This window comes from Myotis lucifugus, unplaced genomic scaffold (assembly GCF_000147115.1).
Source record: "Myotis lucifugus unplaced genomic scaffold, Myoluc2.0 scaffold_849, whole genome shotgun sequence".
Lineage (NCBI taxonomy): Eukaryota > Metazoa > Chordata > Mammalia > Chiroptera > Vespertilionidae > Myotis > Myotis lucifugus.
The window spans coordinates 122,429-136,620 of NW_005871897.1; the positions used below are offsets into that span (position 1 = coordinate 122,429).

Here is a 14,192-nt window from a genome sequence, read left to right on the forward strand (position 1 = left end):
AAAAGACTTCTGATGAAAGTCATAAAACCTTCAGTCTCCTTTGTGGCTATCTTCAAAACCAAAATGGACTTGATGTAGGACTCCTGAAACTTCTACTCAAGCATGAAACTCTGTGGTCAAGTTGCATCCAGAATCTCATATGGTAGATAACAAAAAAACCTTTCAGCATCTTTCATCTCCTTGAAAACAACTCTCACCTACATGGAAGGATCTTGAATGTTGCTGGACATAGCAATCCCATAGCAGTAGCCTCAGCATATTGAAGATAATTCCATTCTGAACTCAGACAATTTATGTTCTCCCCTTTATTAAAGGAGAAGCTGATCAAGTTAGAGGCAGAGGTGGGAACAGGATCCAAGTCTTTATTTGATTTAATTCTCAAACTTATCTTGGGAATTACTTTATAGCTAATCAAAGATCCCAAGAGTGAGATCAGGGTAGGATGGCTAAAGGGACATTGAGGAACAGAAGAGATCGTATCAAAAAGTCTTCCTGAAGTCATCAGTTCTCCCCTTATGTGGATTCTCTGGGGAATACATGGATGGAGGATGTGGCAGGAGCTTTTCTCTCACATGGACCTCCCGATGTTTGGTCAGAACAGAGACCTTACTGAAATGTTTGCCACAGTGGGCACACCCATAGGGCTTTTCTCCAGTGTGCATTCTCCGATGCTCTCGAAATCGTGTACAGTTATTGAAACTCCTTTCACAATCCATGCATTTGTAGGGATTCTCTCCAGTGTGGACCCTGCGGTGGGCACTGAAATGAGAACTGTTGGTGAAGCTTTTCCCACACTCTTCACACTGATAGGGTTTCTCGCCTGTGTGAGTTCTCTGATGTATGATGAGACTTGAGCTCTGACTAAAGCACTTCCCACACTCTCCACAGCTGTAGGGCTTCTCTCCTGTGTGGATTCTCTGATGGGCACCAAAGTTTGAGGAGTCATTAAAGCTTTTCCCACAGTCAAGACATTTAAAAGGTTTTTCTCCTGTGTGGATTCTTTGGTGTCTGATGAGGCTCCTGCTTCTAACAAAGCACTTCCCACAGACACTACACTTATAAGAGTTTTCCTTCTGGTGGGTCATCCGGCACAGAAGACGAGCACTCCTTCCAAAGCTTTCTCCATACTTTAGAAGTCTGTAGGGTCTCTTCCCCATGAAAGGCCTCTGATGCACTACAGCTTTCCCTAAATCTCTAGGCTGAGACATCGGCTTTCCCTGTCTGATTCCTTGATGGTTTTCCCATTGTGTTCCTGAGATACATTCTTTTTTACAATATTTACCTGGATCAGTATTCTGGGAGATAATTCTTTTAGACTTTTCTATCAGCGTTTTGTGCTGCTCCATGTCCTTATATATTACCTGTGTTGCATCCTCCTTGATATTACCTCCAATTTCAAAATCTGAAAAAAAGACAATAAAAATTTCAGAGCAGTCCTATATTAACATAAACATGGCCTTCAAGGCTTCATCTGTTAGGATTCCATGTACACTTCACTGGCTTCAGGTCCTTTTACTCTTCCCTGATTCATTATGCCTTATTTTCATTCAGTTCTAAGAACATCTAATAATACCTAGTTCAAAGTAGGCCTTCAGAAATGTCTTCTGAATTGAATTGCTCCTCATCTATGTCCTAATTAAAATGGGAGCAACTTGTCTTATCTCCCCGAAGTTCCTCTTTAATTCATCCTGCTTTCAAAGTATCACTTCTATCCTAAAATACAGTATATTACACTAGTGTATAGATTCTAGTGATCAAGTCCAAATTTCTCAATGGACTTTTAAGTTCATCAATATTTAATCATATCCTACCCAAGAGTACTTCTTTTTTCTCCTTGAATGTTCCTGTCACTGTTTTTCTGGCTGTCTCATACAAACCACACTAATTCAACCTTAGTTTTCACTGTTCTCCAAACTAGAATGATCTTCTCCTTACTCTTTCAGCTATTGCCTATGTTCACTACAAGGTACATCTTGGATCACAGCTTTTTCTAGAAGTTCTCTGGATAGTGAAGAGACACAGGCTTTGGAATCAGACAGCTCTGGTTCTGATTCTGTCCTGGTCACTTAATTATGTGGTTTTACTTAACTTTTTTTACTATGAAAAATTCAAACATACAGAAAGGTAGAGAACTGTACATACAATCAGCTTCCATGAACCACGCACCAGCTTTAACAATGATCTCTCATTGCCAATTTTGTTTCATCTCTATTCCTATATGCTCCCTGTCCCCTCTACCCAGATTATTTTGAAGCAAACTTCAGACACTGTATTATTTCATTCATAAATATTTCAAAAGCTGTGTAACTTAGGCCAGGGTTGGGTGATTATCAAACCTTTGTTCATAAGCATTTTGCTATACTGCCTTGTTTCTACTTGCCAGTTTCAACATTACTTTACTTCCACATATTGAGTTGAAACTGCTGGAATCCCTCCGTCCCAAGTGGGACAGCTGTGGCATGAGCTGTGGGGAGGAGGCAGCCATCAATCATTCCATTAATTCAAGTAAAAAGCCCTGGAAATGCCACTGTTCAATTAGCAGTTCTTTTGAAGCATTCTGAGTGGGTCTAATGCTGCTTTGGAATCTGGAGGAAGTCATAGCCTAGTAGTAGTTGGTTCAGACAGAGCCTGATAATTTGATGACAGATCTGGAGTTCAACTTAAAAGACAAGATTCACAAGAGATAGTACCACAGGATTTTGTTTCCAGAGTTATTAACCAGGGTAGGACTTAACAATTTCAGCCTTCATACTACAATTTCCAACATAATACTACCAGAGAGCATGTGTATGAATGTCCTCCTTCTCTAATGTTTACTTTGAATTAACACAGAGTTTTGAAATGGAAATAATAACAGGTAAGGACAGAAAGATAAGAGCCCAGATTAAGGATGGCTGGTGGAACATTAATACAAGGCCAAGAGAGAAAACTGGTCTGGAGACATTTACAGCAGTCTAGCCAACAGACACAAAGACTGAACTAGGGTATGGGCTACAGGAACTAAAGAGGGGACAGATAGAAGTTCTACAATAGTTAAAAAAAAAGTGTTACTGCCTGGATGTAAATAATGGGAGAGAAGGCATAAAAAATATCTCTGAAGTTTTAAGTGTGGAGGACCTATAGGAGGACATAGGGAAGAGCCATGGGGTAGGAAGGATGGTGATTTTAATTTTGAAAATTTAAGTCTGATGAGATGCTCACAAGGGTTTCCAATAGTCAGTGGGAAATACCCAGGTGGAGCTGAGAACCAGGATAAAGCCTCTCTCTCTCATTTGGTCTCTGCCTGTCCTTTTTCTCATGCATATCACACATCACCGAGATGTTTCTGTTTTGGGCTTACTGACACCCTCCTTCACCTGAGTTTTTCTCATGTACAATTCCAAATTTTCTCCCCCCCAAAATTTTTAGGAGATATAAAACATTGCTTGATCCATACAGAAAAAACTGAGGCTGAAATCCCCAAAACTGAATCACTAGAATGTAAGCTCCTTCCTTGAATAGAAGCACCATGAACACACAAACTCTGTTTTACTTTGCTATATCCCCTGTCCCTCAAACTGCACAGGACACTCAAATATTTAATGAATACTCCCAAATGACATACCAGATCTACTAATTTTTCAGTAAATCACACTCTCTTTTAGACTACAACCCTTCGATGATACTTACCATTTGGGTTTTGCAGTAGACCTGGAGGTCCCTGGAATTCTGACTCTTGTTCAATTTCTTCCTCACTCATTCTCTCGCTGCCAGAATCTTCTACTATTTCCTCTTGTGAGGTCTCCTCAAGTTCCCAGCCTGTAGGTTCCCGGGGTTCAATCTCAATATCCTCTCTTTCTTGCCTTGAAGGTGGTGGGACTTCTTCTGGGGTGCTGGTGGAGGGGACAGATGCCCGAGAGTTTATCAGGGCATCCATTTCCTTGTAGAAAGCACAGGATTCTAGCACGTGACCATTTTTCACTTTGCGGTAGCTCTTCTGAAGGCTTTTGAACTTGGTCCTGCACTGTTCTGGTGTCCGGAGGAAACCACATTCCCGCAGCTGTTCCGCCACGACCCCATACAATTTGCTCTTCCTATGGCAGGACTGAAGTGCTTCATAAAACCGAGTCTCAAGGAGGATATCAAGAAAAGTCTTGGTCTCCTCATAGCCCCAGTGTACACCTGCCATTCAAGGATAAAGTTCAAAGATATAAGAAAAGGCGTTTGTAGCTTCTATACAAAATTACAAAATATAAGAAGTAAAAAGAAAACAAATCCCATTCACAGTAGCAACAGGAACTATGATATGCCTGGTATAAGCTTTGCCAAAAATGAGATCTATATAAAAAAATCTATAATATTTTAAGACATAAAAGAACTAGAAAAAATGAAGAGATAGGAAGAATCAAGTTGTACTGATATCAATTCTCAGATGAATCTATAAAGTAAAAATTCCAATAGGATTTTTAACTGAAATCGATAAACTAATCTCAGTTTACTTGGTAGAGTGAAAATGCAGTCCCCCAACCTAACACTCCTCTGGTGATTAAGGATTTAGCTGTCTTTTCAAGTTAAGAATAATGGTCTGGGACACCCAGTAGGAACTTTCCCCCAAAGTTCCTATCACTTTTTTAACCAGTCTTCTTTGAAGAGCAGAATTATGTTCATTAGAGTAGTTTTTGAGGTCACCGAGTCCTCTATTTTGAGAGATGAAATGTTCTGTAAGACAAGCAGATGTCCGGCTTCTATAGCAGAACAAAATTTTCTAGGACATGTCAGAATACAGTTTGTACACTCTACTTTTTGTGTTTTGTAAGCAGGAAAAAGTCATTTCTATCCTTACCTTACTGGGTGGTCTCTTCCAGTCCCTCACTGGATTCCTGTATTTGAGACCACTCTATGTCAGTGGATTTCCAGACTGGTGAATACCTGTGCATGCTTAACGTATCTTCCAATCTTTTTCCTGAGAGCTATTTCTTTTGAACAGGTACAGTCATGCATACATACACTCCCAGCTCTCCTGCCTGATTTATTTTTCTGTTCTGAGAACTTAACTTTTCATAAGGTAGAGAAACATTACTAGTAACAGTGATACCAGGCAATGTTTTATTGCATGTTAACATTTGCAGAATGCCTCCATGCATGTCATCTCACTTAACTAACAACCCTGGCATTCTCAGTCATACTGGACAGATGAGAAAACTGAAGCTCAAAGTACTCACATGATGTGTCTACTGTCACAGTTATTAACTGGCAGTTAAGTCCTGCATGTCCCAGCACCCAAACTACACCAGTTTTATTTTGTATGGTGCATGGTATAGCTTCTTCTGTCCTTTTAATTTCAATGTCTCTGTGTTATTATATTTAAAACATATCTCTTGTAAGCAACATATAGTTTTTTTAAGTTTGCAATTGAAGATATATTTGGGTTTACATCTAACTCTTTCTTTCCTTTCTTGTCTTCTTTTAGAATTTCATTTTTTACTCATTTTTTTAGTTACACACTCTTTCACTGGTTATTCTAGATAGTATCACTACAATCTCACACACTTGACTGCTTTATACCAAGTCTCAGATAATGTTAGATCCTTAGAGCCCTCTGACTCCATTTCTCTTCCTTCCATAGGTCCCAAGTACTCAAAATCCATGCTGTGCTCCAACCTCAAAAAGAACCCTCCATGGCCACTCAGTGCTATACTAAAACTGCACTGGGGGCAGCAACAGACACCTGAGAACACTATTAGTTATGCGACCAGTCACAGTGATCGAGGCAAAGTGTGCATGACAGCACTCCTCAGGCCTGGTCACTTCTGGACTATTCTTTTCCCCACAAGACCACAATCATCCATTTTCAAACCAAACAAAAGCAAAATACTTACCACTCAGGTTCTGAAACAAGACAGGGGTACCACGCATCTCAGACTTTCGGATAAATTCGATGCCCGTTTCCTCACTATCAGATTCTTCTGCAGCTTCCTCCTCCTCCATCAGACTGATCTGTTCTTTAGCACCGACACCAATTCTTTTTAGTCGAGGGAGAGACACAATCTCTTTTGGCTTGTCAGTGGGTGACACATGAGCTGCAGGGTTCAACAATGCGTCCATGTCCTCAAAGAAGGCACAGGGCTCGAGCACGTGGCCATTTCTCACTTTTCGGTAGCTCTTCTGGAGACTTTTGAACTTGGTCCGACACTGTTCCGGAGTTCGGAGAAAGCCACACTCTCGCAGCCATTCAGCTACAGCGCCATACACCTGACTATTTCTGGGACAAGCCTGAAGTGTTTCATAAAAGCGAGATTCTTTGAGAATTGCGAGAAATGTCTTCGTTTCCTCATAGCTCCAATGCACACCTGCTATCTTTTCATCTTCTAAGCCCCACTGTTGCTGCTCTCTCCGCATCTTCCCTGCATTCCTTGCAGGAATCTGAACAGCATGAACTGACTTTTCCTTGATGCAGTTGCTTCGTAGACTATTCCTTTTATTAGAGTAATGCATCCATAGCTCCTTTCTTTGCTCCACCTGGGCTATCTTGTTAGAAGTAGATACTGCACTTCCTATAGTGAGAGAAACATACTTCATACTAGACGTAGAGATCATTCATTACTGCTGCCCACCTTCTGCTGCAGCATGCTCTCCTGGACCACTGTCCTTCAAAGATCTTGTCCAATCACCTTTCTTCTAGGGTCCTCCTCCACCATGACAGTGCACACTATAGTTACTGGTACATGAGTTCTCTGGCACAATCATCTACTAACTCATACTATGATTTTACTTCCCATGTATGTACCACTTATTTCCCCAGCTGGTTCTTAAAGGAAAACCTTTAAGGGTAAGAAACGTATTTTATTACCTCACGGTATCTAATGCTGTGCTAGGTTCAGAGTATGCTCCTGACCAGTATTTGTTACTTATAAAATAAAGTGTGCTTATATCTGCTTCCAACATCTCCCCACCCCAACAAAACACACATACACACACACTGGGCTATGAGAAATGAGAAGTAAGAATTCCTGGACACATGTGGCAAGCTAAATAGGAAAGTGATGTAAGAATCGGGAAGCAAACTGAGAATATGTTATTGTACAATACTGTAGAGAGTAACTTGTCTTAAATGTGTGTCCTAGCTCCATCACTGACTTTATTTTTTTGATCAGGGAAGTTTCTTAATTTCTCTGAACCTCAGTTTCCTAGGGAATATCATCATCTATTCAAAGAAGTGCTGAAAATATTAAGTGAATGATCATCTCTGAAGTGTCCAATGCCCACTAAGTTTGTAATAAAATTTAGTTTTCTTCTCTAGGTAACACACAAAGCGGCTTCAGGGAATTCTTCTAGAGAAACAGCATCAAATCAAACCTTCTGAAAGAACCTGGAGATGGAAGTTTGCTCTTTATTTTTACACGAGAGAAGTAAGTGTAGGGACAACATGAGCTCAACATCTATAAGGACTAGGCTGGCAACGTAACGGCATGAGGTGGCAGTTCAGCACGAGCTCTCTTATTCTGTGGGTCCATGGTGCTTGGCATTTGCTATTTTAAGAGATACTGGAAATCCAGATTTACAAACTGAATTTAAATTTAAAATGCTGTGCAAGGCCAAAATATGTGTATAGGCTAGATAATGAGCCATTAGTTTATAATCTATGATAAAAAATGAGGGCAGGGGTCTCTGGGCCTGGGTCTTTATGATTATATGTGAAGGTGCTGGGCTAAATCTGTACTAAAGTATAGTCCTTATCCCACTCCTGCAGAGTTTACAAAGGACTAATTCAGCATTTACTAGGTCTGGATGCTGTGTGATCCAAGACAACATTAGGAAACATCCATCGTGTACACAACTAGGTGGAGGGCTGGGATGCCCGCTGTTTTGGGAAGAGTGCTTTGTTACTGATGTGTCATCAGTTGGTCTTTAAAAAAAAAATTGCTTTCTATATAAACAACTGTTGGTTTATCTTATTCATTCAGTTTGACATGCTCCATTTTATAATCTCTATACTTTAGTGTTGCGTTTTATGTATACTTTTATGTAGCGTTGTCCAATGGAACTTTGTTATGATGGAAATGTTCTATAACTGTGTTGTCCAATACAGCTACCGAATTCCTTCAATGTGGCCACTGCCACTGAGGAACTGAATTTTTTAACTTTATCTAATTTTATATATTTAAATAGCCATATGTGACTAGTGGCTACCGTATGAGATAGCACAAAGCATCTCTAGTGTATATTAGTGCATGTTTTAGGCCTATAATTTTAGTTATATGTAGTCTTTGACTAGTAGTTTGCATATGAATGAAGTCCTACTGCTAAAGCAGAGTTTGCTTGTAAAGTGACACTTCAGTGGTGATATGTGCCTGTAAATTTATGCTATTTAAATAATTCACAACACACTATTGAGGTTATTGTATTAAAATTACTTTTTTTCTATTTATAAGATTTCCATCCACATAACAAATATTTGCTGGGCACCCACCCATGTGTCAGGCCCTGTGAAAATTGTTGGGTTTACTATAGTAAAACAAAAACAAATCCCTAAGAGACCTCATGAATGAAGTTTTTAGAAGATGTGTGTAAGTTTACATTGAGATAATATAAATATGACAGTCACATATAACACCTCTCCAATGTTTTAGTCACTAAATTATAAGCATATAAATTTTAAACTGGAACAAAGGAATGAGTGAGGTAAGAGAAGATGGATACGTGGTTACTAGGTCTAGTAAGCTAGATTGCAAAAATGATTCGACAACCCATGAAAATCTTTAAAGTGTTAACATTTATAACTATTTTATCATCAGTAGAATGCATATGTTATAAATCCCCAAATCTTTTATCCAAAAAGGGAAAGAATCCTTACCCAAGGAGACCATGTCCCCAACATTCTCCTCCCTAATATCCCGGTAGAGGTCTCCGTGAGCCGGAATCTGATGCACACTCTTTTTGTAGGAAAAACCTCTCGTCACGTGGACATCTTTCACTGGTCCCTGTAACAACACTAACAGCAATGACTACCAAGATAACCATACGGGTCTTTGAAGGATGAACAATATTGAATAAAGCACAGAAGGGCCTTAAAGAAGAATTAAAATCAAGGAACCAAGTGTACATTAGGGCCAAATGAAACAGAAGATACTATAAAGAATCATAAGACAGATGATCCACCAATGTGTCCCCCATTACTCAGAAAAATGTCCAATCTTTTCTGAAAAAGGAACAAGGGGGAAAAGGTCTCTTGGTTGGAGTATAAAAATTTGAGGACAGTGAAGGCCCAGGAAATCATTGTGACTGAATACCCTAGAAAGGAAGTCCAGGGAGGACAATACAATTTACCTGAAACCCAACAGGAAGTTTCGTGGTTGTTACTTCCTGATCTATGGTGTTCCATTCTTCATCAGGAATGGGAACCCAGGGAGAAGGGCGAGCTGTAACAGAAAGAATCAATTAGTGTGCGGGCTCTGGCCCTTTAATTCATGCTGCTTCTCCTCTTAAGAAATGAGCATGTTACAAAAAAGCAACAAATACAAACTGATCATTTTCTCCATGAATTCAGAACTATGCCTGAAACCATGGTAACTTAAAGCAGGACTCACAAATGCCAATGCTTTTAGGGAGTAAGCCGATACAGCCAATCAGGAAAGGGGCCAGGCAAGGCGTGTGGGGAATGAGAGAGCACATGTCCCATTGAAAGGGTACAGCAATGCTCAGTCCCAGATGATGCTTCTTTGTGAGACTATGGACCCGGGATAGCCAAGCTTCTAATTTTTTTCAAGAGAAGTCAGAAATCTGGACTTTTGTGCAAAATATCAAAAGTCTTAATCTTGAGAACTAAAACCAACCAACCAAACAAAACCCCCAAACCAAAAACACTTTTGTAGGTGAAACAAAACAAGTCTGACTTGGCATGTGCATGACCTGTTTGCAACCTCTAGTATCAGTTAATCCCCATCAGTAGCTAAAGAAGTTACATGGTCCTGGACACTACAGGCAATACACCCCTTGAAAGATGGAATGAAGATATACAAACTTATAATCAGCAAGTCTGTAGTCTAACTTCTACTTATGAACTGACTATCCAGGGAAAACTTCCAGAATAAATATTACTGTGACCAAGAATTCAAAAGCTTGTTACACTACTTTTCTATAGAAGCAAATCAAATTACTTCCTTGGAAACTTATTATTCCCTTAGACACACACATGGCTGAAATCACAGGTCTTCTTTTAGAATTCACCTGAGATATTTATCCCTCAAATTTTCTATCCTGCACACTCCTAAGTACTTCAACAGACCAAACTTTCCACTTTAGGAATTCCTTATCATTCTGGGATGTCAAAATCCAGAAACACCATGAATTTACTGTACTAAGCTTATCAGCTAAAGTAACTGGGAGTATTTAATCCACATGATAAGGGAATTTAGATACTGATGAACACATACTAGAAACTTCAGAAACCATTAACATTTGCAATGCATTCTATCATAATATGAATTTTGGGAGGGATAAGGAAGTACAGTATACAGTACTGGATCTTGTCTTTTGGTGAGGAGTTGTGTAAGTCAGATTTAAAGTTTAACAATAATCATGCCATTATGGGAGAAAGGAAACTAACATTAACTGAGCACTAGTATGTATTGGCTTTCTTACACTGCCTCATTTAATCTACACCAACCTTATTATTTTCCTTTTACAAATGACAGAATGGAAGTTTGAGAAGTTACCTGACAAAGGCCACAGATAAAGAATGGCAGAGTTGGGTTCTGAACCCAGGTTGTCTGTCACTTCTATGTATTAATCTCCTGTTAATATGACTTGCCCAAGATCAGAGAGGGAGGGGCAGAGAGGATGTAAGCCTATCTTTTTACAGGAGGTTCAGTGATCTTTCCGTTCTTCTCTTTCAGCCTGACATCACATTGCCAGGGATGGAGAGATCACTGTGGACTGCAAAGGACAGGGTGCTCATTTCCTCGTGTCTGACTTGATTTGTGAATGTCTGGGGCAGCTATGAACATCAGTGGCCCCTTCTCTATGAAGTCTTATGTTTATCCTTCTCATATGCCAATTACATAGTGCCTAACTTATAAGTCAATTTTTGAAAATAAATGTCTTATTTCCCTTTCCAAACAGTTTTCAAGTTCTTTGTAGTCAGCCAAGAACACATCCACATATACAGATGGCAGGACTAAAATTGCCATGGAGATCCTTAAGTAACACTGCAAGACTTCAAGGCCAGCTTGGGAAGTCTAAGTTTTCCTAGGTTCAATCTTTAAGATCCCTTTTACTTATGCTGCACATATTCCCAACTATTGAAGTCTTTCTCCCCAATATTCAATTTATTCTCAAATATGTATTGAGAGGACAGTACTCTGAGGAAGTCACAGGTTAAGACTACAAAACAAATCTGCCATGGTCTGCCCTTGGCATCTCTGAGCTCTTACCATTCTTGGGTAAGGGCCGCTGCTCTCTCTTTGGGGTCAGCTGCTCCTGGTGTCCTGAGTGCAGGCTTCCAGCTTCTTCCCGAGACACCACTCTGGGCGGGGTCTCTGGCGGAAAGTCTGCCACACCCCACACTGCTCCACGTGGGGCTTGTTTCTCTGACTGCACAGGGCTGCAAACCTGGGAAATAAAGCCAAAGCCATAGCAAAAAAAGGGAGAAAAAGACAGCAAAGAAGGCTAGACGACAAGAGAAGGAATGACACTGCGGTCCATTCCCAGTGTAGGCTCTAAGGTCAGTGGGTTAATAGAACTGTCCAGAAGTCTGGACATAAGGGAATGGAGAGTGCTCTTCAGTAACACATAGAGGGGAGATCTGTCAGGTGTGAAGTACGCGCCTTCCTGTTATTAAAATAGAGATCATTTGAGTCCTCACATCTACTAGGCTCACAGAGAATTGAGTTATCAGAACACAAATTCACTGGTGAAAGGAAAACATACTAGTAAGCTTAATCTCCACATCTCATGTCTATCCTTGATGGACACAGAAACACGCTGGCAGTCAGACCTTTACACAAATGCAAATCCGTGCAAGCGAAACTGCAAATCTGCAGATTCATGAGGTTAATGGAAGGGCTGCTGAAAAACAACCAGAAGATCATGCAAGCCACTGACAAATGCAGATCTGGCAGGTAGACTGGAAAAGAGTGACCGGATGATGGCGTTAAGGTGGCCTAAGAAGACAGGGACTGGCACAGTGAAGGATTAGAAAGGGTCCAGGGATCACTGCTTAAGTCCTTACCGCCCCCACCCCCCCACCCCCAATAGTCCTCTTCAGGATCAAGCTGAAAAAGTTAAATCCTGTGAAGCATAAATTCTCGCATAGAATTTTTTTTGGGAAACATTACTGCCAAAGACTTGAAACAAAATATTTAGGTGAATATGGTTTAGTTTCATTTGCAAGATCCTATTTCAAGCAAAGCTTTCTGTTCTACTTGCTATTCAAGTGGCTTCACTTTGAAGGTCCTTCATTAGTACCACTATCCTATCTAATAAAAGACAAAAAGGGTAATTGACCGTACCTTCGCTATGCTTCCCATGGGCTAATCAGTAAGATATGCAAATTAACCGCCAACAAAGATGGTGGCCGGCAGCCACGCAGCTGAAGCGAGCAGGAGGCTTGCTTGCTCTGGTGATGGAGGAAGCCAAGGTTCCCCGCCTGCCGCAGCCCGGCTCTGAGCTCCGAAAGCAACAAAGTTTCAATTATAGAAGCTAAACAAACCCCAGATACCTGCTTTCAGCAGGCTGTGGCCTCAGAGCTGCAGCAAGCAGGAGCCAGCTCTCAGCTCCAGTGACAGCAACAAAGTTTCAATTATAGAAGGTAAATAAATCCCAGAATTAAAAAGAAAAAGAAAAAAAGGAGAGGCTGAGAGCTTCAGTCACTGGCCAGCCTGAAAACGGCCCTCAGCCCCTCACCCAGACTGGCCAGGCACCCCAGTGGGGACCCCCACCCTGAAGGGGATGTGACCAGCTGCAAACAGCCATCAGCCAATCACCCAGGCTGACCAGGTACCCAAGCAGGACCCCCATCCTGATCCGGGACACCCTTCAGGGCAAACCAGCCGACCCCCACCCGTGCACCAGGCCTCTATCCTATATAGTAAAAGGGTAATATGCAAACTGATCCTAACAGCAGAAAGACTGGGAATGACTGGTCACTATGACACACACTGACCACCAGGGGGCAGACGCTCAATGCAGGAGTTGCCCTCTGGTGGTCAGTGCGCTCCCACATGGGGGAGCTCTGCTCAGCCACAAGCCAGGCTGACGGCTGCCAGTACAGCAGTGGTGGTGGGAGCCTCTCCCGCCTCCTCAGCAGCACTAAGGATGTCTGACTGCTGCTTAGGCCTGCTCCCCACTGGCAAGTGGACATCCCCCGAGGGCTGCCGGGCTGCCAGAGGGATTTTTTTTTTCCATTTTAGGCCCAATTCCCCCGGGGGAGCAGGCCTAAACCCAACAGGTTGTCATCCCCCAAGGGTTCCCAGACTGCGAGGGGCCACAGCCCAGGCTGAGGGCCCCCCCCCCCCCCCAGTGCACAAATTTTTGTGCACTGGGCCTCTAGTCCTGTATAATAAAAGGAGAGTATGCAAACAGACCGAACGGCAGAACTGAACAACCAATCAAAGCGTAATATGCTAATGATATGCTAAGGGTGTTCAACTGCTCACTATGATGTGCACTGACCACCAGGGGGCAGATGCTCTAACTGATAGGTTAGCTTGCTGCTGGGGCCCTGATCAAGACTCAGCGAGATGGTCCGGACATGCCCTGGAGCCCTCCCAAGTCCTTCCCCAGCCCCATGGTGCACCAGTGAGGTCCCTCAGCCTGGCCTGTGCCCTCTCCCAATCTGGGACCCCTCGGAGGATGTCAGAGAGCTGGCTTCATCCCGATCCCACAGGCCACTCCCCTTGGGAGGGTGCTCATGACTGGCCAGTGCTGCTAAGGCTGGGATGAGCCGGAGCAGTCTGGATCGTGGAGTCAGCCCAATGCCTGCAGGCCACCCAGAGGGACCCCACCCGTGCACGAATTCGTGCACCAGGCCTCTAGTCCTTCCATAATGGCGCTTCCTGCCACACACACCTGGCTCACCCACCCCCCTTTCTAACCACGAACCTTTGGAGAACACGCTCTCACCTGCGCTCTCCGTCTCCCAGCCTCTTCCTCCAAGTGGATGACCAGGGCCACGGCCTCCTCTCCGCTCTGCGGACACTGCTGCTGAGCCCGCG

At 42.3% G+C, this 14,192-nt stretch overlaps 1 protein-coding gene across 1 annotated transcript; it reads right to left on the minus strand.

Moving 5' to 3' along the window:
* Nucleotides 1-342: 342 nt before the first annotated feature.
* On the minus strand, nucleotides 343-14,187 carry ZKSCAN2 (zinc finger with KRAB and SCAN domains 2; the record flags this gene model as incomplete). The annotated part of the gene is made up of 7 exons (XM_006106570.2): nucleotides 343-1,402; nucleotides 3,670-4,161; nucleotides 5,859-6,533; nucleotides 8,834-8,960; nucleotides 9,307-9,398; nucleotides 11,412-11,589; nucleotides 14,101-14,187. Coding segments are annotated over 7 exons (2,574 nt in total), but the record flags the coding sequence as incomplete, so codon positions are not given.
* Nucleotides 14,188-14,192: the final 5 nt, after the last annotated feature.